The sequence below is a fragment of the Oncorhynchus masou genome, chromosome 29 (assembly GCF_036934945.1).
Source record: "Oncorhynchus masou masou isolate Uvic2021 chromosome 29, UVic_Omas_1.1, whole genome shotgun sequence".
Classification (NCBI taxonomy): Eukaryota; Metazoa; Chordata; class Actinopteri; order Salmoniformes; family Salmonidae; genus Oncorhynchus; species Oncorhynchus masou.
Genome location: NC_088240.1, coordinates 57,271,638 through 57,296,028, shown reverse-complemented (window position 1 = coordinate 57,296,028; position 24,391 = coordinate 57,271,638). Strand labels below are relative to the sequence as shown.

At 42.3% G+C, this 24,391-nt stretch overlaps 1 protein-coding gene across 1 annotated transcript; it reads left to right on the top strand.

Annotated features, from left to right (window-relative positions):
* Nucleotides 1-9,018: 9,018 nt before the first annotated feature.
* LOC135520080 (ribonuclease ZC3H12A-like) lies at nt 9,019-23,555 on the top strand. The gene is made up of 6 exons (XM_064945403.1): nt 9,019-9,319; nt 12,746-13,213; nt 15,227-15,366; nt 19,194-19,428; nt 20,995-21,101; nt 21,407-23,555. Exons 2-6 carry the CDS (start codon nt 12,819-12,821, stop codon nt 22,513-22,515), a joined length of 1,986 nt encoding a protein of 661 aa, XP_064801475.1. The 5' UTR covers nt 9,019-9,319; nt 12,746-12,818; the 3' UTR covers nt 22,516-23,555.
* The last annotated feature ends 836 nt before the right edge of the window (nt 23,556-24,391 follow it).

Below are 24,391 nucleotides of genomic sequence, written 5' to 3'. Positions count from 1 at the left end.
GCTGCATAAAATTTACGACTGGGTGTGTGGAGGTGTCAATTGCCTATTCAAAGCAATCAGACAGGCAGAATATTTTACCACGGTGGACCTGAAGGATGCGTTCGTTCACATACCTATTGTGGTAAGGCACAGGACATTTCTCAGGTTCTCATTTCAGAACAAAGCATGCATGTTTTGTGTCCTCCCATTTGCCCTAAGCTTAAGCACTCGCAGCTATCGCCCACCATACAATCACAGGGGATATGGATCATGTGCTATCTAGAAGACTGGCTTATAATACCAAAGTTGAGAAAATTGGCTGAGACACACACCAGGATAGTGATAAATCATATCAGCAATCTGGGTTTCCTGATTAACTGGAAAAAGTGTTGTCTCACTCCTCGCCAACAGACAAGCTTCTTAGGCTTGGAACTGAACTCTCTGTCTATGCATCCGTGTCTAACAGTCACCAGACAGAGATGCATTCTGACTGCAGCACGTGCACTCAACTGGAGCCAGACAGTCAGGGCTGGTTTGGTAATGGTTTTACTGGGGCTGATGGTTGCAGCATTAGCAATCTTACCACTCGGCCTATTATGCATGAGACCTCTCCAACGATGGTTTATCAGCCAATGCATTCATCTGAAAAGAAACCGTTATCAACTGAAAAGAAACCGTTATCAAACATTACGCAGCAATGTCGCCACAGCCTATCCTTCTGGCAAAACCCGAGCATGCTCTCAGCTGGGATCCAGCTGGGTCCATGAGCCTTGCGGGTTGTCATAAAGACTGAAACTTCCCTGGAGGGATGAGGGCAGTTTACAACAGACGCATACAAACGGTTAGTAGGAAGAACACAAAAATCACCAAATAAACGTTTTGGAGCGGAAGCAATTCGCCTGCCTCTATTACATTTTGCCCCAAGATAGAGGTGCATCATGTTCTGATTCGTTCCGACAACTCAACCTCAATCACGTACGTCAAATGCCAAGGCGGAGTCCACTCACTGGCCATGCACCAAGTGGCATCACGGATACATCTGTGGGCACACACACACCTGCACTCACTGTCAGCAGAGCACATTCCAGGCCGGTTGAGTCTTGTTGCAGATCTATTATCGAGGGGCGAGCCTCAAACCTGTGGAGTGGCGTATCCACCCACCGGTGATATTGGCAATTTGGCGCCAGTTCGGATGAGCCCATGTAGATCAGTTCCCATCTCGAAGCGCAACATACTGCCCTCTTTAGTATTCCATTCTCAACGACAACCCACCGTTGGGTCACGATGTCCTGGCCCACCAATGGGCCCGAGCTAGTCTATATGCATTTCCTCCAATTCCCCTGCTACAACAGGTCTTGGACAGAGTGAGGGAGCACAGACTGTAGATGATACTAGTGGCCTTGTTTTGGCCTTCACAGACATGGTTTGCAGACCTGAGTTCAATGGTGTGTGGAGCGTCTTGGACACTCCTGTTACGTACAAACCTTTTGTCTGAGGCGGGAGGGGATATCTTCCACCCCTCCTCACACTAAATAGGCTGGCCGCTTGGTACCTGACCTGGAACGTCTTCTTAGTGACGAGTTACCTTTGGCGGTTATTGAGACTCTACAGAATACTAGGGCTCCTTCAACACGTTCCGCTTACGTGGCAAGAGATTGTGCGCTGGTGTGAGGCACATAGTGAAGACTGCACTGCAGTATCGTATCATACTGAGCTTCCTTCAGAAGCTGTTTGATAAAGGCCTTTCTCCTTCTACATTGAAGGTCTATTTGGCTGCTATGTCGGCATGCCATGCTGATACAGATGGTAAGCCCACGGAAAGCCACACTTTATGAAGCGCACCCCTCATCTACACCCGCCTACACGTTGTCTATTCCCCAGATGGGATGCGTTAACTGACCTTCCTATCAAGGCAATAGACACAATAGAATAAAAATTCCTCTTGTTTAAAATGGTGTTACTATTAGCCTTTGCCTCTGCAAAGCGGGTAGGTGACTTGGCGGCCCTCTCCATCCACCTTTCATGCATGGTGTTCTCGGAGGACAAGCAGGGGGTTACATTGACACCTAACCCTGCTTATTTGCCTACGATTCTTCCATCTTCTTGCAAATCTATGGTTATTGATTTGGCCATGTTTCCCCCCCCACCCCATCTAATTTCCGCTTAGAAGAAGAGGACCATTTATTACACACTCTCCGCTTATGTTGATCTAACAAGAAGCCTGCACCGCTCTGACCATTTTTTGTGTACTTTGGTATACAAGCACAGGGCAAGGCTTTGTCCAGAGAATGACTATCTTGCTGGTTAGTTGAAGCTATCTCTTTGGTATACTCCTCTGCAGGGAAAGCTCCCACAGAGGGACGTAACAGTGCATTCGACTAGAGGTGTGGCAACATCTTGGGCACTGCTTAGGTGGGTTACATTGGATGATGTATGCGTGGTAGATTCTTGGGCTACACCTCACACTTTTGTCAGGTTCTAAAGTCTTGACATGACAGAGTCTTTGTTGTCACATGCAGTACTGGCTGCAGCCAGATGTTAGTTCCCACAAAACCAAAACCAACCAAAGTATTAACTTAATGGGGCTGAATAATTTTGCACGCCCAATTTTTCAGTTTTTGATTTGTTAAAAAAGTTTGAAATATCCAATGAATGTCGTTCCACTTCATGATTGTGTCCCACTTGTTGTTGATTCTTCACAAAAAAATACAGTTTTATATCTTTATGTTTGAAGCCTGAAATGTGGCAAAAGGTTGCAAAGTTCAAGGGGGCCGAATACTTTCGCAAGGCAATGTATATATACATATAGACTACCGGTCGAAGGTTTTAGAACACCTACTCATTCAAGGGTTATTCTTTATTTTTTTTACTATTTCCTACATTGTATAATAATAGTGAAGACATTAAAACTATGAAATAACACATATGGAATCATGTAGTAACCAGAAAAGTGTTAAACAAATCAAAATGTATTTGAGATTCTTCAAAGTAAACACCCTTTGCCTTGATGACAGCTTTGCACACTTGGCATTCTCTCAAACAGCTTCATGAGGTAGTCACATGTACTGCATTTCAAGTAACATGTGTGCCTTCTTAAAAGTTCATTTGTGGAATTTCCTTCCTTCTTAAATGTGTTTAATCCAATCAGTTGTGTTGTGACAAGGTAGTGGTGGTATACAGAGGACAGCCCTATTTGGTAAAAGACCAAGTCCATATTATTGCAAGAACAGCTCAAATAAGCAAAGGGAAATGACGGTCTATCATTACTTTAAGACATGAAGGTCAGTAAATGTGGAAAATTTCAAGAGCTTTGAAAGTTTCTTCAAGTGCAGTCGCAAAAACCATCAAGTGCTATGATGAAACTGGCTCTCATGAGGACCGCCACAGGAATGGAAGACTCTGCTGCAGAGGATAAGTTCATTAGAGTTACCAGACTCATATTTTGCAGCCCAAATAAATGCTTCACAGAGTTCAAGTAACAGACACAGCTCAACATCAATTGTTCAGAGGAGACTGTGTGAATCAGGCCTTCATGGTGGAATTGCTGCAAAGAAACCACTACTAAAGGACACCAATAATAAGAAGAGACTTGCATGGGCCAAGAAACATGAGCAATGGGCTTTAGATCAGTGGAAATCTGTCCTTTGGTGTGATGATTCCAAATGTGATATTTTTTGTTCCAACCGTCGTGTCGTTGTGAGACGCAAAGTAGTTGAACGTATGATCCCTGCATGTGTGGTTCCCACCGTGAAGCATGGAGGAGGAGGTGTGATGGTGTGGGGGGTGCTTTGCTGGTGACACTGTCTGTGATGTATTTAGAATTCAAGGCACACTTAACCAGCATGGCTACCGTAGCATTCTGCAGCATTACGCCATCCCATCTGGTTTGCGCTTAGTGGGACTATTATTTGTTTTTCAACAGGACAATGACCCACAACACACCTCCAGGCTGTGTAAGAGCTATTTGACCAAGAAGGAGAGTGATGGAGTGCTGCATCAGATGACCTGGCCTCCACAATCACCTGACCTCAACCCATTTGAGATGGTTTGGGATGAGTTGGACCACAGAGTGAAGGAAAAGCAGTCAACAAGTGCTCAGCATATCTTCACTATTATTCTACAATGTAGAACATAGGAAAAAATTAGGAAAAACCCTTAAATGATTAGGTGTGTCTAAACTTTTAACTGGTACTGAATACATATATGTTTTTTTTGTTGCCTGCCTGTTATTTTGGTGTTAATGAGTGTCACATATCAGTTTGCAAACAATGTACATTTTTTTACAAATAAATCATTGACTTAATAAAGCTGTCACATCAGCCTTCGCTTTGGCTCCCCCTCCTGCCCAGCTCAGGTGTTTGGCGTTGCTGGCCTTCCAGCTGCTGCCAAACTTGCTGCTTTAAAATGCCCTTCATTCATCAAACCCAGACTTGTCTCGTCATCATTACACACACCTGGTTCCAATCCCCACTCAATTTTGATTTATTTTACCTTTATTTAACCAGGCAAGTCAGTTAAGAACAAATTCTTATTTTCAATGACGGCCTAGGAACAGTGGGTTAACTGTTTATACTTGCGTACTATTGTTTGTACAGATGAATGTGGTACATGCAGGCGCTTTGAAATTGCTCCCAGGGATGAACCAGACTTGTGGAGTTCTACAATTATTTTTGTGATGTCTTGGCTGATTTTCCCATGATGTCAAGCAAGAGGCACTGAGTTTGAAGGTAGGCCTTGAAATACAATCACAGGTACACCTGCAATTGACTCAAATTATGTCAATTAGCCTATCAGAAGCTTCTAAAACCATTTCATAATTTTCTGGAGTTTTCCAAGCTCTTTAAAGGCACAATCAACTTAGTGTACACTTCTGACCCACTAGAATTGTGATACAGTGAATTAGAAGTGAAATAATCTGTCTGTAAATAATTGTTGGATAAGTTACTTGTGTCATGCAGAAAGTAGGTTAACAAGAAATTTGTGGACTGAAAAACGAGTTTTAATGACTTCAACCTAAGTGTATGTAAACTTCCGACTTCAACTGTATATACTCCCTCTGTCATTTGTATTTGTCGGGCATTGTAAATGCTTCTTGTTTTCCTGAGGGAATATCTCCTACTATTTCCTGAGTACTTTATTATTTTGCACTTTGTGTTTCGTCCCGCTTAATAAATTCAGTCCGTCTAAACCTGCGACTGCCTCCTGCCTTCTCCTCTCTACACTTGTGACAAAAGCCGCTTACAAACATGGTCTATTTTTTGCTGTCTTGAGTTAGTCAGCTCGAAAATGTAGGTGCTTCAGCCTCTCTCAGTGCTTTCTGTGGTGGCGGGGCAGCTAAAAATGCGGAGTGTAGGGATTGGTAATGTTCTCTAGTTGCGCAGTGATTGGCTCAGTGTTCTGCCACTCATGGGGACACTACGTCACTGCAAAATATATGGGGAGAGCTAAATAATTCAAGCCCCTTGGGGGCTGCCATAAATTTCCATTAGAAGTGCCCATCCAAGAAGGCTCAAGGTCATTGGCCACAGATAAAATAACGTCAAATCACATATATACCATAGCTTTGATTGGACTGACCATGTTAACGTCATACTTTCGAAATCAGCTAACAGGCTAGACAAGCAGTCTTCCTCATGAATCAAGTCGACAATCTTCTCGCAAATCCTTGTCTTTTCTTGTCATATGAAGACAAATTACTGATAGTTAAAAACAAATTCTTATTTATTTACCCCAGTCTCCCGCGTGCCCACATTCTTAGTACAGCCATTATTGAATTTACTTGAGGTCACCAAAAAAGTCTGGACATGGCTTGCTCTCCCTTATGTAAGGAATTAAGGCACTTTCCCATGTTTACTACAGTATGTATTGTAGGCTATGTTTACTTGTCAGACTGCACAGTAGCTTAATAAACAAATGCAGGTGGTTTCGCGCTTCCCTGAGTCAAGCATGGGGACTGGTCTTGATAAATCAATGAGATTTTGGGGTATTGGTTACACTACATTTAGGGGGTGGAAATGTTATGCCCCTTACATATTAATATAGAATCCTCCAATCCTCTTATAATGTAACCTACTCCTGACCATCACAATGTACATCGACATATTTTCCATTCCATCCTACCAGTTTCATTTGATTTTATTTGACTTTCACTGACATCCCAACACACACATACACACACTGCCAACTACCCCATACACATAACATGCACACACATGCATACTGATGCCACACACACACACACTCACACACACCAAATGCACTGGTGCGTGGTCTGGGGGTCCTTTGGGTGCCTTTTGGAAAACTCCAAATGGGCTCTCATGAGTGGCTTCAGTCTGGCCACTCAACCATAAAGGCCTGATTGGTGGAGTGCTGCAGAGATGTTTGTCCTTCTGGAAGGTTCTCCAATCTCCACAGAGGAACTCTTGAGCTCTGTCAGAGTGACCATCGGGTTCTTGGTCACCTCCCTGACCAAGGCCCTTCTCCCCTGATTGCTCAGTTTGGCCAAGCGGCCAGCTCTAGTTAGAGTCTTGATGGTTCCAAATTTCTTCCATTTAAGAATGATGGAGGCCACTGTGTTCTTTGGGATCTTCAATGCTGCAGAAATGTTTTGGTACCCTTCCTCAGATCTGTGCCTCAACACAATCCTGTAGCGGATCTCTACAGACAATTCCTTTGACCTCATGGCTTGGCTTTTGCTCTGACATGCACTGTCAACTGTGAGACCTTATATAGACAAGTGTGTGCCTTTCCAAATCATGTTCAATCTATTGAATTTACCACAAGTGGACTCCAATCAAGTTGTAGAGACATCTCAAGGATGATCAATGGAAACAGGATGCTCCTGACCTCGATTTCATGACACATAGTAAAGGGTCTGAATAGTTATGTAGCTAAGGTATTTCTGATTTTTATTTTTAAATGTGGGGTATTATGGGGTATTGAGTGTAGATTGATGAGGGGGAAAAGTTATTTAATCAATTTTAGAATAAGTCTGTGACGGAACTGTCAGGACCTGGTTACGAACCTGGGTCTCCGGAGTGAGAAACAGTCACTTAACCAACTGAGCCACGAATAGTCAGCAGAACCCAGAAGATGAGGCAGACACAGCAGTACTTAAGACGGTGTATTTAATAAAGTAAAAAGTCCTACAATACAAAAAAATGGCAAATCCAAAAGGTGGTAGGTATAGCACAAAAGGCCTCAAAAGATACTCAAAAATAAAAACAGAAATCCACAAGAGCATCCACTGGAAACGACAAGAATACACAGAACACTAGGGCTGGGTGCTAACATACAAACACAGAGCACAGAACTGAGGGAAACAAAGGGTTTAAATACAATCAGGGGAAACGAGACACAGGTGCAATTAATAATGGGGAACAAGGGAAAAAACATAAGGTCAAAAAGCACAATAGGGACATCTACTGACACAAACCCGGAACAACCCTGGCCAAATCCTGACAGGAACAAAATGTCGAAAAAGGGAAGGAGGCTGAATACTTTTTAAATGCATTGTATACTGAAACTATGGTGAAACTATAAAGAAATGAACAGTAAGTTACATAATAGTTACTTAAGTACAGTGCCGAAATAACAAGACGGTAACAAAAAGCTAACTACCCATCTATAACCAAAGACACACCATGTATGTTTTGAGGTTGGACCACACACAGTATAAGTGTGATGTCATTTCTCAAATGTTTCTATGAAATAAATAGTCTTTCTACGAAAGTTCCAAGTACATTCCTCATTAGTACAGACGGTGCTACTGAGAAGAGGGGAAATGGCCTTAAATACTTACTATGTAACTATTGCTACTTAGCCTCTATTACTGATAGTTCTTCAGTAAGGCACAATTGTTTCTACATAACAACCAGGGAAATGTATAGAACTTTATATCAGTATTTAGCAGCTACATTGTAAGTATTAACGGGTTATTACCTGGTCGTTACCGTCTCATTTCGCTGTTGTTTCCTATTACTTTCCGGATGTTACCATGTTGTTTTAGCACTCTAAACTAAAGTGCTACCACCCTTGTACCAACCAAGCAAATTCATTAACCTGAAATGCACAGACAAACTGACCACATCCACATACTTGCCTAACTTCATCTTTGAAGTAACATATCACACACATGCAAAGCCTTACACATGCAAAACTTTACACATACTCATAGGCGGTGTGTCCAATAAGCTCAGGTTCCCTTAAAGTAAATTGAATGGAACTTGCCAAAATGATATACTCCTGTCTAAACACAAATAAATAAATTCCTTCAAAACACCTCACCAGAATGCCTCCCGAGTGACGAGGTGGTCTGAGGTACTGCATCGCAATGCTAGCTGTGCAACTAGAGATCCTTGTTTGAGTCCACAAACCGGCCGCTTTGTCATAAAATGTACATATTTTTGTGAAAAATATTGCTTCCCCCAAACTTGAAACCCACATGCCATCTATTCACATACCCAAAACACACACATTATGGCTTTGGCTTGATATTCCCTAACAAGGTAGGCCTAAGAGTGCAGCGTGAGACAATCAACCCAGCATGAGACAATTGAAACCGTGACATCTAGTGGGAAAATCTGTTCTGTACCATAGAGTATATCAATAGTGAACTAGAGCCTACATTTCACAAGGGCAGATACTTATCACTGTAAATGCATTTACACTGTAGGTTAAGCCTAGATCATCACTGTAGCCTATTGTTAATGTCTAGAATCTTTTAAAGTTTTCTTGGAGAGCAATTCCAGTCAGACAATGAAATAGGCCTACAGGCATAGCTGCAGGAAGATGTTTGGGAGTTGTGGTGCTGCGGTGGGGGGGGGGGGGGTGTAGCTGATATGCTCATACAGGACTAGTAAAGGCCCAGTGCACTGCTTTTGTGAGAGGAAAAAAAAACTTTTCTAGCTTTCTTTTTCAATAATATTTTTTTATTCCGATTTTATGGAGGCAGCACCCTCAGCACCCCTACTTACTGCTGCTATACCTACAGGTACAACATGCCCATAAGTTTGATGAACTGATTTAGAAATCAGACTTTACCTTAACAGGGCAGGGTTAGTTTCAGTTTCAGAAATTCAAGAATTGAATTTGACTTCTAGGCTAGGACTAGGAAAATGTAGCTCTACGGGAGCGTAGGCTATCATTTGAAGGCGACTTGGGAGGACTTTAACATTTTGGGCCCGTGGCGGCACAGGAATAAAGGAAGGACACTTTTGAGTACGAGCGAGGGAGGTGCTGCGGTTGCGAAGTCATAGCCATAGCGTAAATCGGAAATGCTAAACGTATGGTCGAGGTAAAAATGGATCACCACGAAGAGGAACACTAATTGAAAGTTAAGGTAAATTCTAAACACCATTGTCAGCGTTGTGTATTTGTACAAAGATCATGATTTACTCTTATTATTTTCACTCCAACGTCACATGAATCTGATTTACGTGTCACCCGTCCTTGTATGCACTTGTCGTGAGAAAAACACGGCGCCAGTCTCTCCTTCTGTACCACGGAATATCTTAATCCATTGTCGGCCTTTGTAATGTAGTTTTTAGTATATGCTATTTTATTATTTACATGGGTAAATACTTAATATTCGTTTGGAATTAATCTAGTTCTTTGATTCGTCTAGGTTGCTTCAGGCTATGGTAATGTTGAATAACATTTGGGAAGTTTACCAGTTTAATTGTGTGGTTTCTGTGATACATTGCAATAATCTAAAAACTGTTTGCAATTGCTGTAGACCTGTGACACTTTAGCCTTGTGTGAATACAATGATACGAGGCTTGCAACGTAATACAAATGTAATGCAGTACAGTCAATATGTCAAGTTGTCAACTGAATAATTTGCATATTACTCTGACATAATACAGTATGTCAGCCAAACTACACTGAACAAAAATATAAAGTGTTGGTCCCATGTTTCATGAGCTGAAATGAAAGATCCCAGAAATGTTCCATATGCACTAAAATTGTATTTCTCTCAAATGTTGTGCACACATTTGTTTTCATCCCTGTTAGTGGGTGGCAGATCGCCTAGAGGTAAAAGTGTTGGGTTTCGGTTGCTGGTTCGAATCCCTGAGCCGGCTAGGTGAAAAATCTATTGACGTGCCCTTGAGCAGGACACTTAACCAAAATAGCACATGTAAATCACTCAAATCAAATGTATTTATATAGCCCTTCGTACATCAGCTGATATCTCAAAGTGCTGTACAGAAACCCAGCCTAAAACCCCAAACAGCAAGCAATGCAGGTGTAGAAGAACAGTGGCTAGGAAAACCTCCCTAGAAAGGCCAAAACCTAGGAAGAAACCTAGAGAGGGGTGGTGGCCAGTCCTCTTCTGGCTGTGCTGGGTGGAGATTATAACACTGCAGGGCATATGTAAAAATTAGTGAGCATTTCTCCTTTGCCAAGATATTCCTAAACCACCTGACAGGTGTGGCATATCAAGAAGCAGATTAAGCAGCATGAGCATTACACAGGTGTACCTTGTGTTGGGGACAATAAAAGGCCACTCTAAAATGTGCAACACAATGCCACAGATGTCTCATGTTTTGAGGCAGTGTACAATTGGCATGGTGACTGCAGGAATGTCCACCAGAGCTGAACTGAATGTTAATTTCTCTACTATAAGCCACCTCCAATGTCGTTTTAGAGAATTTGGCAGTACTTCCACCAGGCCTCACAACCACAGACCACGTGTAACCATGCCAGCCAAGGATCTCCACATCCGGTTTCTTCACCTGCAGGATCATCTGAGACCAGCCACCCGGACAGCTGAGGAAACTGGGTTTACACCACCATGGAATTTCAACTGTCAGAAATCACCTCAGGGAAGCTTATCTGCATGCTCGTCATCCTCAACAGGATCTTGACCTGACGTCAGTTCAGCTTCGTAACCGACTTCTGTGGGCAAATGCACACTGGAGTAGTGTGCTCTTCACGGATGAATCCTGGTTTCAACTGTACCGGGCAGATGGCAGATGTATGGGAGAGCGGTTTGCTGATGTCAAAGTTGTGAACAGAGTGCCCCATGGTGCCGGTGGGGTTATGGCATGGGCAGGCATAAGCTGCGGACAACAAGCACAATTGCATTTTATCGATGGCAATTTGAATGCACAGATATGCAGTGATGAGATGCTGAGACCCATTGTCGAGCCATTCATCCGCCGCCATCACCTCATGTTTCAGCATGATAATGCACGGTCCCATGTTGCAAAGACCTGTACACAATTTCTGGAAGCTGAAATTGTCCCAGTTCTTCCATGGCCTGCATACTCACCAGACATGTCGCCCATTGAGCATGTTTGGAATGCTCTTAATTGACGTGTACAACAGCGTGCTCTTAGTTACCGCCAATTTCCAGCAACTTCTCACAGCCATTGAAGGAGGAGTGGAACAACATTCCACAGGCCGCAATCAACAGCCTGATCAACTCTATCCGAAGGAGATGTCACACGAAATGAGGAAAATGGTGGTCGGTTTTCGGATCCACACCCCTACCTTTTTGTTGTTGTTGGTATTTGTGACCAACAGATGCACATCTGTATTCCCAGTCTTGTGAAATCCATAGATTACGGCCTAATGAATTTATTTAAATTGACTGATTTCCTAATGTGAATTGTAACTCAGTGCACATTAGGGTAGCCTAGTGGTTAGAGCGTTGGACTAGTAACCGAAAGGTTGCAAGTTCAAATCCCCGAGCTGACAAGGTACAAATCTGTCGTTCTGCCCCTGAACAGGCAGTTAACCCACTGTTCCTAGGCCGTCATTGAAAATAAGAATTTGTTCTTAACTGACTTGCCTAGTTAAATAAAGATAAAAAATAAAAACTCAGTAAAATATCAGAAATTGTTGCATTTTATACAGAGCTGTGAAAAACAGTGCTGTGAAAAATTATTTGCCCCCCTTTCTGAATTTCTCTATTTTTGCATATTTTTTATGATGAATGTTATCAGATCTTCAAGCAAAACCTAATATTAGATAAAGGGACCCTGAGTTTACACAAAGCAACAAAAAAAGTATACTTATTAGATTTTTTTAATTAACAAAGTTATGCAACGCCCAATTCCCCTTTGTGAATAAGTAATTGCTCACTTACATTCAATTACCGGTTGTGCCACCTTTAGCTGCAATGACTGCAACCAAATGCTCCCTGTAGTTGTTGATCAGTCTCTCACATCGCTGTGGAGGAATTTTGGCCCACTCTTACGTGCAGAACTGCTTTAACTCAGCAACATTTGGGTTTTTAAACATGAACTGTTCGTTTCAAGTCCTGCCATCTCAATTGGGATTAGGTCTGGATTTTGACTAGGCCATTCCAAAACAAATTTTTTGGGGGCATTTAAGCAATTGTTCATGTAGACTTGATTGTGTGTTTTGGATCATTATCTTGCTTCATGACCCAGCTGCGCTTCAGCTTACAGACGGTATGGCCTGACATTCTCCTGTAGAATTCTCTGATACTTAGCAGATTTCCTTTTTCCTTCTATTAAGGCAAGTCGTCTAGGTCCTTAGGTAGCAAAACATCCCCAAACCATCACACTACCACCACCATGCTTGACCGTTGGTATGAGGTTCTTACAGTGGGATGCAGTGTTTGGTTTTCGCCAGACATAATGGGAGAACTGCTATCCAAAAAGTTGACTCAGGTTTGCCAAAAAGCACCTGGATGTTCATCAAGAAGAATGTTTTTTGGACTATTTTTGTTCAGTAAATTTGCATAACATTGTCTTGAATTTAACTGAAGTCTCTCTTACTCTGTTCAATCCAGGCAACAGTATCAACGTGAAAAATAGGTCATAACCCTCCCATGCTGTACAAGAAAGCCCAGACAGTAATAGAGCATGGACCAGGCCTTTCCCAGCCTCCAGACCCCAGCCACTGGTCCATTTGAACCCAACACAGGAGAGCTCCAGCTCCGGGTGGACTTCTTCAGAAAGTTGGGCTACTCCCCCATGGAGGTTCGGTCCGCCCTGCTTAAGCTAGGCCTGAGTACAGACACTAACTCTGTACTGGGGGAGCTGGTCCGCAGTGGAGCCAGCACTAGTACTTCTAACTCAACCATCCCTGAGAGTGGTGACGATACTACTGGCCCCACAAGCCACACAGGCTCCAGCATGGCCTCCTCTAGGACCCATGGCCCCAAGAGAGACAGACCAGTCCCATTACTGGAAGACAGGCGGGACACAGACAGTGAACTGAAACCTATCGTTATTGACGGCAGCAATGTGGCCATGAGGTGAGCAAGTCTAGAAGTGATTTTTCTTTTTGTTTGTCAGAGCTATTGAAGTGTTTCAATGAGTTCAGCTGTGTTGGTACACACGTGTATGTCATCAAATCAAATCAAATCCAATTTATTTATATAGCCCTTCGTACATCAGCTGATATTTCAAAGTGCTGTACAGAAACCCAGCCTAAAACCCCAAACAGCAAGCAATGCAGGTGTAGAAGCACGGTGGCTAGGAAAAGCTCCCTAGAAAGGTCAAAACCTAGGAAGAAACCTAGAGAGGAACCAGGCTATGTGGGGTGGCCAGTCCTCTTCTGGCTGTGCCGGGTGGAGATTATAACAGAACATGGCCAAGATGTTAAAATGTTCATAAATGACCAGCATGGTCCAATAATAATAAGGCAAAACAGTTGAAACTGGAGCAGCAGCACGGCCAGGTGGACTGGGGACAGCAAGGTGTCATCACTATACCATTCATGTCATGTTCATGACAGTCCTGTCCTGTAATGGTTAACGTGTTATTGTGGTTGAGAAATTAGATGAAGCGGATGTATTGTATTATGTTCTCCTCGTGTGGTTTGTTGTACATCGCAATGATAATGACAGCCAGCTATGTGAAGAATACCTGTAAAACTACAGGTGTACAACTCCTCCTTATTAGCTGTTGAACTATGACCCTTCAACACGAGAACCACATGCTCTTCTCATACACCTTAATGCATTTTTGTCAGCTGGGTTTGAAGAGGTAGTTAGCCATGCCTGTGCATGCCTTTGCTAAGGTTAATGCTGTACTATATGCAAATCTCCTACGCAAGTCTCCGCCTCGCACTGTCTCCCAGTGTTCATATTGAACAGGCCAGACAACATTGTCACTCAAGTCTTGTTATGTCTTCTTAGTTCAAGTATTTGCATATACGACCATTTTTAACTGCCTGCTCCTTATTACATGAATGGACTCAAGACAACATTTTTTTAGAACTTCTTAATTACAGTTTGATTACTTAGCTATTTGAGTATACAGCGTATGTTTGGACTCGCTTCAATTCATAAACCAATAAGGAAACACAATCCACGTGTATGTTCAAAGGAATGTCAGATTCACATGTGGTGACAGGTAGCCTAGCAGTTAAAGCCATTGGGCCAGTGAGAGAAATATCGCTGGTTCAAATCTGACTGGGTGAGAAAGTCTGTTGACGTACCCTTGAGCAAGGCACTTGATCCTAAGACTTTTACGTTTAATTCCACTCGTGCCATGCTTATTTAGCTTTTTGCGACCCACAGAAACGGCAGAAGAGCACAACATGTCAAATCCTAAAGAGTTGCTGCAAGGAGTGTCAACGGAGCTCAGTGCTTATTATTGGATACATTAGGATGCAAAATCTGACTTTTTGGATATAATGTTAATGATATGTTAGAGAAAGACCCGACGGAATGATTTAGAACATAAATAATCATATTTGACCTGGTTAAATGCCATCACCAAAGCTCGTTTTCACCCACTCACCCTACCATGTGATGTTTTTACGTTTTGCCGAAGATATATTACATTTTTTTTAACCTGGTGTTTTATATTTATTGTCCAATAAAGTTCAAAGGTCTCTCTGCAAGTGTTATTTAGCTCTGCTGTACGTAAAATAGGACCTTTATGTACAGTATCGCTGTCATTCTGTTATATGTTATTATCTTATAACAGATATGTTACATTAATGATGTCATGCTACTTTACTCCTCAGAAAGAGTACTTTTTTTAGCTGCGTGCCTGTGTTCCTGTGTTTTATTTTTTTAACTGTGCAAACCTTGTCATTTGCTTGCATTGCAACTGTGAAGTAAATGCATTGTAGACAGACAAGAAATGATTTGGTCAAATTTGCTTTGCTCTACCTATTTGTTTTATCAATGAAACAGAGATCGACATAAAACTGCACCTTCACCTCTCTGCCCTCTTCACTAGAAATGTTTGTTGATTCATCGAAAGTAATGACATATTTATTTATCCCATTTCCTGCTCTCTTGTCTCCCTTCCAGTCATGGTAACAAACAAGTGTTCTCCTGTAGGGGAATTGAGTTGGCAGTGATCTATTTCCTGGATAGAGGTCACTCAACGGTCATTGTGTTTGTGCCCTCATGGCGCAAGGAGCAGCCCAGGCCTGATGTCCCCATCACAGGTGAGATTCACAAATAGTGCATTCAGATTTATAGTGCATCCACATTGTGTTACGTTACAGCCTTATTCTAAAATTAATTAAATACAAAAAAGTTCGTCAAATTTTTGTAAATGTATTAAAAATAAAAAACAGATACCTTATTTACATAAGTATTCATGCCCTTTGCTATGAGTGTCACGTCTAATCAAGGTGGGTGGAATCAGGCGCAGAGAGCAGATAGCGATATGAAAGTTTTATTCTCCGGTGAAAAAATAAACACGGTCAACCCAAATGCACATAGGGTGAAATTATCCAACACAGGATAACAGACGAACCGGAGAATAAGAAACACAAGAACACCGACAGACATAGATGACAAAATAAACAATCCCGCACAAAACAAGGGCGGGACAACCTACATTATATACAGACACTAATTAACTAAACAACACACAGGTGAAACCAATCAGACAAAACCAACAGATACACGAAAAGGGATCGGTAGTGGCTAGTAGGACGGTGACGACGACCGCCGAGCACCGCCTGAACGGGCAGGAGAGCCAACCTCGGCGGAAGTCGTGACAATGAGACTCAAAATTGAGCTCAGGAGCATCCTGTTTCCATTGATCAACATTGAGATGTTTCTACAAGTGGATTGGAGTCCACTTGTGGTAAATTCAATTGATTGGACATGATTTTGAAAGGCACACACCTGTCTATATAAAGTCCCACAGTTGACAGTGCATGTCAGAGCAAAAACCAAGCCATGAGGTCAAAGGCATTGTCTGCAGAACTCTGAGACAGGATTGTGTTGAGGCACAAAACTGGGGAAGGGTACCAACAAATTTCTGCAGCATTGAAGGTCCCCAATAACACAGTGGCCTCCATCATTCTTAAATGGAAGAAGTTTAGAACCACCAAGACTTTTCCTAGAGCTGGCCACCCGACCAAACTGAGCAATCGGGGGTGAAGGGCCTTGGTCAGGGAGGTAACCAAGAGCCCAATGTTCATCTCTGACAGAGTTCCTCTATGAAGATGGGAGAACCTTTCAGAAGGACAACCATCTCTGCAGCACTCCACCAATCAGGCCTTTATGGTAGAGTGGCCAGACTGAAGCCACTCCTCAGTAAAAGGCCTATGACAGCCCGTTTGGAGTTTGCCAAAAGGCACCCAAAGGACTCTCAAACCATGAGAAACAAGATTCTCTGATCTGATGAAATTAAGGTTGAACGCTTTGGCCTGAATGCCAAGCATCACTTCTGGAGGAAACCTGGCACCATCCTTATGGTGAGCCATAGTGGTGGCAGTATCATGCTGTGGGGATGTTTTTCAGTGGCAGGGACTGGGAAACAAGTACAGAGAGATCCTTGATGAAAACCTGCTTCAGAGCGTTCAGGACCTCAGACTGGGGCAAAGGTTCACCTTCCAACAGGACAACTACCCTAAGCACACATCCAAGACAACGCAGAAGTGGCTTCGGGACAAGTCTCTGTCCTTGAGTGGCCCAGCCAGAGCCGGGACTTTAATTTGATCAAACATCTCTGGAGAGACCTGAAAATTGCTGTGCAGCGACACTCCCCATCCAACCTGACAGAGCTTGAGAGAATCTGCAGAGAAGAATGGGAGAAACTCCCCAAATACAGGTGTGTCAAGCTTGTAGCGTCATACCCAAGAAGACTCAAGGCTGTAATCACTGCCAAAGGTGCTTCAACAAAGTACTGAGTAAAGAGCCTGAATACTTATTTTGAACACACACTAAGTTCATGTACAATATTGAACAATGCTTTTTAGTCTAGGACTATGGAAATACATTTTGTGAGGTCAGCAATATGTAAAAATACTAGACACAGAAAATCAACACACTACAATAAAGTACAGTATTCGTTGTGACTGTTACTTTAAAATAATGCAATACATTCCCTTATCTCATTGGTATGCAGGGGTTTGGTAAGTGCACTCACTGCACCTACAGTATGTTTCCAGTCATGTGATGTGTCTGTAATATGAGACTGAGGCAAAAGGCATTGGAAAACTCCACCAGAGGGTATTGCTGGACAAATGTTGAAATACTGAAATCCAGAACTCCTGCCTGACGTCATACTCTAGGCTTTCGAGACAAAAATATATAAATAAATTGTCCCAATTGTGATTGCTTCAACCCACATGTTGTCGAACACAGACTCTTGTCCATGTACCTGAAGGCTATCAGTTATCAGTTGTTAGGTGGTTGTGTTAACCTAGCGAATCCACGAACAAAGCCAGTGTTCAGTAGGGCGGACCACTATTTGAAGCTGATGCATCATCACCTAGTACCCGCTGCTTGCATGGTTCAGTGGCTTTGTCTGAGGTGGAGCAAGCAAGCCAAAAGTTATGTTTTCAATCCCAGTAACCAGGAAGTAAAAATAACCGCGACAGTCAGTCCTACCTGGGAATTGGGAAATCCCCAACCAGGAAGTGCAACTGTTTTTCTCACACACCCAGGTTACTGTCTGTGTCTAACTGTTTCCAATCAAGCATAGTGTTAAGGTTTAAGTGTCAAGTAATTGTTGTTACCTGAACTATCAAAGCATTTGTGACACAGACAGTTGACATTTGTGAGTGCTTTTCAGGCTTTAGTCTATAGTAGTCTCTAAAAATCTCAAGAACATTGTTCAATGTGGAGCCCTATGTCTCACACTTAAGTCAGGGTGGATATACAAGTGTATCATTAGGAGTGCTGTTCTAAGACAAAAATGCATTATTCTTTAGGTCATATTGGATAAGATGACATGGACAGGGGGGGACCAGATCCTCGATCGCTACTCCTACTTTGAGACACCATATGAATATATCTATTTATTTTTATTTTACCTTTATTTAACCAGGTAGGCTATTTGAGAATAAGTTCTCATTTACAACTGCGACCTGGCCAAAATAAAGCATAGCAGTGTGAACAGACAGCAACACAGAGTTACACATGGAGTAAACAGTAAACAAGTCAATAACATAGTAGGAAAAAAAAATCTATATACATTGTGTGCAAAAGGCATGAGGAGGTAGTCGAATAATTACAATTTAGCAGATATGCAATTACAATTTAGCAGATATAGCAGATATGATGCCAGTTCTTTCCAAAGTTGGATTACTGAACATTGTTGCCTTTAGCTTGTCCATTTTGTTTATTTAAATGACAATTTCCATTGTCCATTTTCACACTGTTTGTACACCGGTCCATTTATTCAAAGTTCATTTTGAATGTATTTGTCATGCTTTAATTTAGTCTGCAGGTAGGTTTCCATGTTATATGATACTGGGGATGTAGGTTGTGAAGTTTGCACAGCTTATGTAATAATTAGCCAGTCATGTAATATTTGTTTTAAATGATTGATGGTTTTGTGCTCTGTATGTTTTGTCTCAGGGATTTCTTTACCCCACAGTTGATGGATATGTTTTGAGTTTCCCCTGTTTGATTTGTGACACTATACCATATTTGACCGAAGCAATGTTATGCAACACTTTATTATCATAGTGTCACCTGGCTTGTTTATCATGCAAAGATATAGAATACATTGTTTTTGTTTTGAAATATTCGTCATGTTAATGTGTACTAAGACGACATTAACCGTTAAGGCAGTGGAATATTTTGTGTCAAACAGAATTCCAATATGATGAAAGACCAAACATAAAGCGAACCATCTCTGCTTCTTTCATCACCAACAACAGCTGTCCATGTAATCTTATTGATTATTATCTATCTGGCAAAACTGATCCTAGATCAGCACTCCTACTCTGATAAGCTTTATGGATACAGGCCCGAGACTGGGCCATAATAAAACACTTGGTGAAACATCTGCACATTTTATTTCCAGACCAACACATTCTAATGGAGCTAGAGAAGAAGAAGATAGTCGTCTTCACTCCCTCGAGACGCGTCGGTGGTAAACGGGTGGTCTGCTATGACGATCGTTTTATTGTGAAGCATGCCTACGAGTCGGACGGCGTGATCGTGTCCAACGACACCTATAGGGACCTGCAGGGAGAGCGTCCGGAGTGGAAGCGTTGTATCGAGGAGAGACTGCTTATGTACTCTTTCGTCAATGACAAGTGAGTACTGGGGGGGTTGACAGTGGCAGGCATGAATTAAGAGGAGAAGATACAATGGTGAAGAGGCCAGTGGGGCCAGGAATTCAATCCCCCCCCCGGGCTGGGGGACCATGCATATGGTATGGGGGGTTTCAGCGGGTAACATCTGTCATAAATACTGATTTTTGGACAGAAACATGTTTTTAACTTTTTAAAAAAAAAAGTATTAATCATGGATTGATGTCAAGGGTAGATAAGTAGAACTATTCGAGTCATGCACATGGTGCTCTAGTCAGGATTCAGCCCAGAAATAGCGAGCAACTTAGTTCCGAAAAGCAGATTTGACCTTTAGACAGATACTGTAGTAGTGTAATACACTGTAAGGCCATGGTCACCAACTGGTCGATCTCCAAGGCATTCCTAGACGATCGCCAAACATTTCAGCTGCCCTGCGTGCCAGGTAGGTGAAATGTTCCATTTTAAAACTTCCCGGCGGGCCCGGAGAGTAAATCAAGTGCACTATAGGCGTACCGCTGGCCAATCGGATGGCTCAGATTACCATTAAGTAGTAATGTAGCAGGCATAAAAGAAAGCTACAGCAAAGTTGAGATTTTGAGATTTCAGAACTTTTAAAACCATGATTCCACAAATACAGCGACAAGCTGGTGTTTTTGAGTGTGTGCCTGTTTAAGTTCTTGCTCAGCACTGTCAACACTTTTTATTCAACACTTTTACTATCCATAAAATGCATGTTCATCCTACTTCCACTCGCACTACAACCCGCACTAAAGCTGTAATGAATGAGTAGGAAGGTATATCGATGGGCTTGCGTGGTTATTAGCTAGGAATATTAGGAATATTTCACTTTCTCTGTTCAAAGGAGTAACAACAAGTATTTGTCTGGAGGCAGAAATAATGTTGTGCGTCTCGAGTTCTGCCATCAGCTGGAAGACTGTCCCTTTTTGGCCTACTGAGGAAAGGGAAAGCGTAGGGACGTTAAGAGGCAAACCTTCAGTCTGCTGCTCTCTCCCTCTACTGAGACTGACCATCAGATGCAGGCACCATCAGCCCAGTAAAATACATGATTATTTAAATGTAGCTCATTCAGCTGTGCCTCCACAAGTAATACAACAACTGATCTATTACCGGTGTGATTGTATAGCCTACCTAAAATCTATTAAAATGGTGCGAACAATACATTTGCAGGAAATTCAAGCAAAGCCAATATGCGGTGACTATGTATTGGGTCCATAGCCTACTGCATCAGCCTAATTGTTACAGTACTGTTTTTAATAGGTTAATTTTGCATAGGCTTTTTTTAATGTAATCTTCTAAAAAAAAATGTTATCTGTGCGGTAGATCTCAGCTTGCATTTTGACTCAAAGTGATCTTAACTCAAAGGTTGGTGACCACTCCTGCATGGTTAGAGGATGATTAATGAGACATGTATTCATGTCATTATTTCAGATAGGAAAAGCAAACATTCCCTCTGACTGCACCACATCTTATTGTTCTTATAGATTAGATCCTCTATCACTTCTCTGCCTGTGTGGTTTTCTGATCAATGTTACCCATTTCCCGGCCCAGATTCATGCCCCCAGATGACCCGCTTGGTCGTCATGGTCCCAGTCTGGAGAACTTCCTTCGGAAGAAGCCTCTGCTGCCAGAACACAAGCGCCAACTCTGTCCTTATGGTAAGATATCAACCATAGAGATATGTGTGTGAGGTACCATAGGGTTCTAATTTGATTGTCTGAACACTGAAGCTTATTTTAAAACCTATCTTGTTGAATCAAAGTACTAAGCTAGGATCAGGTCTCCATTAGGCATAACTGATTTTATATCAGCACTTCTAATCTGAGACTCGTTGTGAAGAATCCAGATACTTTCTCCTGTAGAATTGTAGAGTCAAACTAAAATAATACTGTTATTTTAGATTTAGGTAGTAATAATGTAATAACAGTCATGTTTAGTAACTCATTTATGTGTTCTATTTCAGGTAAAAAGTGCACCTACGGCGTGAAGTGTAAGTTCTACCACCCTGAGCGCACTCACCAATCCCACTCCTCGTTGGCTGACGAACTCAGGGAGAAGGCAAGGTTCTCCTCTGAAAAAGAGGACCGGAATCCCATGATGTCACACCTGAGGGGCCCCCAGGCCGACCCGGGACCCTTTCCCTCCTATTCTCTGGAGAATGACCTGGAGCACAGGTTGACGTTAGAGCACCGCGGTTCCCTGAGGGATGGTCCCAAGAGCCAGGTAACTGAGAACATGTTGCTATACTGGGATGGGCCACGCTCCAGTAGGAACCAGCAGGCCCGCAGCCCCACAGCAGTAGGCCAAGGACAGATGGACTGGCCCAGTATGCTCTCCCCCTCCACTACTACTGACCTCCCCTATGCCAGCATCTCCCATGAGTGCCTGGACTCTGGTTTTGGCTCCTATGAGAGCCAAAGCCAGTACTCGGATGTGTCCCAAGGCCACAGCAAGGTCTTCAGGCCCATGCAGCAGCAGGGCTTCCCATCTGGTTCCAGACATCCAGGCATACATCCAGAGAGGCAGGCCCAGGACAGCCCTCAGCCCTGCAGGTGTTTCCATTTGGCTCCCTCCTCAGGTCCCCAGCAGCAGCACCACAGCAACCCACACCTCGAGTCCCACTCCCAATCCCAGCTGAGGTATGACACCTACTCGCCTCCTCTGTTCCCACCCAACATGCACCACTATAGCCTCCCCTGCAACTTCCAGCAAGACGGTGTGGGGGCACACCATTTCCACCCCCATCAGCACCCCCAGAAGTACTGGTCAGACCCCTTCCATGGCGGGGTCCCCCAGGCTAGGGCATCCTGTAGCCTCCCCCCTGGCCACCACCCTACCCCGCATGGAGCCCCCCACTCATGCTCCTCTTACAGGGATCAGCAGGACTCCTGGGCCCAGCCACCTCCACCTTCTGCCTTTGACACAGAGAGAGAGGAGCTCCGTAAGAAACTGCAGGCCATTTTCAACCCCCACCAGGTGGATACGGTCATGGAGATGTTCCCTCACCTGATGGACGCCCAGAAGCTGGCCGCAGAGATCCTCAACCTCAAATCTCAGAGAGTTGCCTTCTGATGCCTCTAAGCATCTTGTCTAAGGGGTTGATTCAGGGTTGAAATAAGCTTGCACAACTCTTAACTTCCACGTAAATCATTCATTGATGTCAATGGAATACTTGGGTGAAAATGTGCCTTGGGTAATTCTCTTGCTCTTTTCCTTTAATTTACTCTAACGGTTTGAACTGTTTTGAATGTGAAAGGGCAACATTTTGCTGTTGATGTTGTCCTTCCTTCGCGATCATGTGTTTGCATAGCTTATGTGAAATCCATGACAGGTAGTGTGTTCACAGTTTGGGAGAAGTGTGGAGAATCGGCATGAATCCCCTGTCGTGTTTAACTGGATTATTTGAGATTTTGACTTATTGAAGTTGTATACATTTATAACAGTGTAGTCAAATCTTGCCTTTAGACTCAGTACCACGGCAAAAGTGAATCTAGAGCGTTTGACTGTTGATGCATATTGTATCATCATTTGGGATATACGGTATGTGATCTCTCGTTTGTCCGAAATTCAGCTCTCATGCAATAAGAAATAATTGTCTAAAATAATGTCCTTGTCTAAAATGTCACCTTTTTACTGTTTTTTTATTATATTGTGGTTCTGATGGCCATAATGTATTTCCTGTCTCATAGACAAATATTCGGTTTTCCATCTCTTTATGCAGTGTGGAATGCAATGGTATACCTTTTTCTGTGTATAAAGCTACGCCCAAAGAGCCCCAACCACTATACAGTATCCTTTTAACCAAGAGTATATGTGGAAGAAGCTGCCAAAGAACTGAATGAATGTTTTAGAAGCACTTTGTCATCCAAATGTTCTAATTCCCTCATAGACCAGAATGTGACTTTTTCAGCAAGATTGATGGATAAAAATGTGTGTACTGTAATATGGCTTGTGAGGGTCTCTTGTATCACCAAAGACTGGGTAAATCCAATAGATCTTTTGAAGTAACTGTCCAGTGTTTCCCGATTTCTATGAAATGTTTTAAGTGGGTTAAAAAGCAGCTTTTCTGTGTTGGAATGGTGTGGGCGTACCCCAACAGAATGGTGTGGCGTATATCGTATATCGTTTATATATATATATTCATGCGAATAGACTGCTGATTGGCTAGCTCAAGCTCCTCAGGAGGATGACAACATCCTCTGAGGAAATATTTTCTAAAATGCTTGCTGTTTGTTTGAGTTTGAGGGTATTTTTTTAATGGTTTCTCCAATGTATGCTTTGGCCACATACGAGTATAATATGAGTCATCAACATTATTTGGGTATGAGTTAACAGAATATTAACTTTTTTTTTAAAGTGAGATTTCCAATGGACAATTACTTTAACAATGTTTCTATGTTAGTTGTTGGCTATCCACTTTATAGATTTTTAAGTACCTAAACATGTTAAATGTATAATTAAATTATCATGGACATTTGGAGTAGAGTTCTTGGTCTAAACAAATTGTTAAACTTTTTATTTTTTATTTTAAACTGTTTATTTTACAGCACGGTAAGTACTAGCTAGGTATTTAAAGTCAGAATGTTGTTATTATTATGAAGCTGGTGGTACCAAGAGATAGCATATCAGGTTATTAGTGTTAATGCAGTCATAACTACATGGTACTTTAAATAATTAACCGGTAACACTAGGCATTTTATTGCAATGCAAATATTATATATGTTTTAGAGTAGGCCACTTTTTCTTTTTCTTCAGACTACAAATAGCTACTATACCAAATAGTTCAATTTGTTGCCAAGTACTTTCCAGTACCTAGTACTTATCTGTAATAAAGGGTTACTCACTCATTTTCTATTCATTTATATAGCACTTAACCACTGCCTTTAAATGTTGGGAAATCATGTTACACTAAAATGAGAGGTTTGAAATATACCTGTCTGTATTTTCT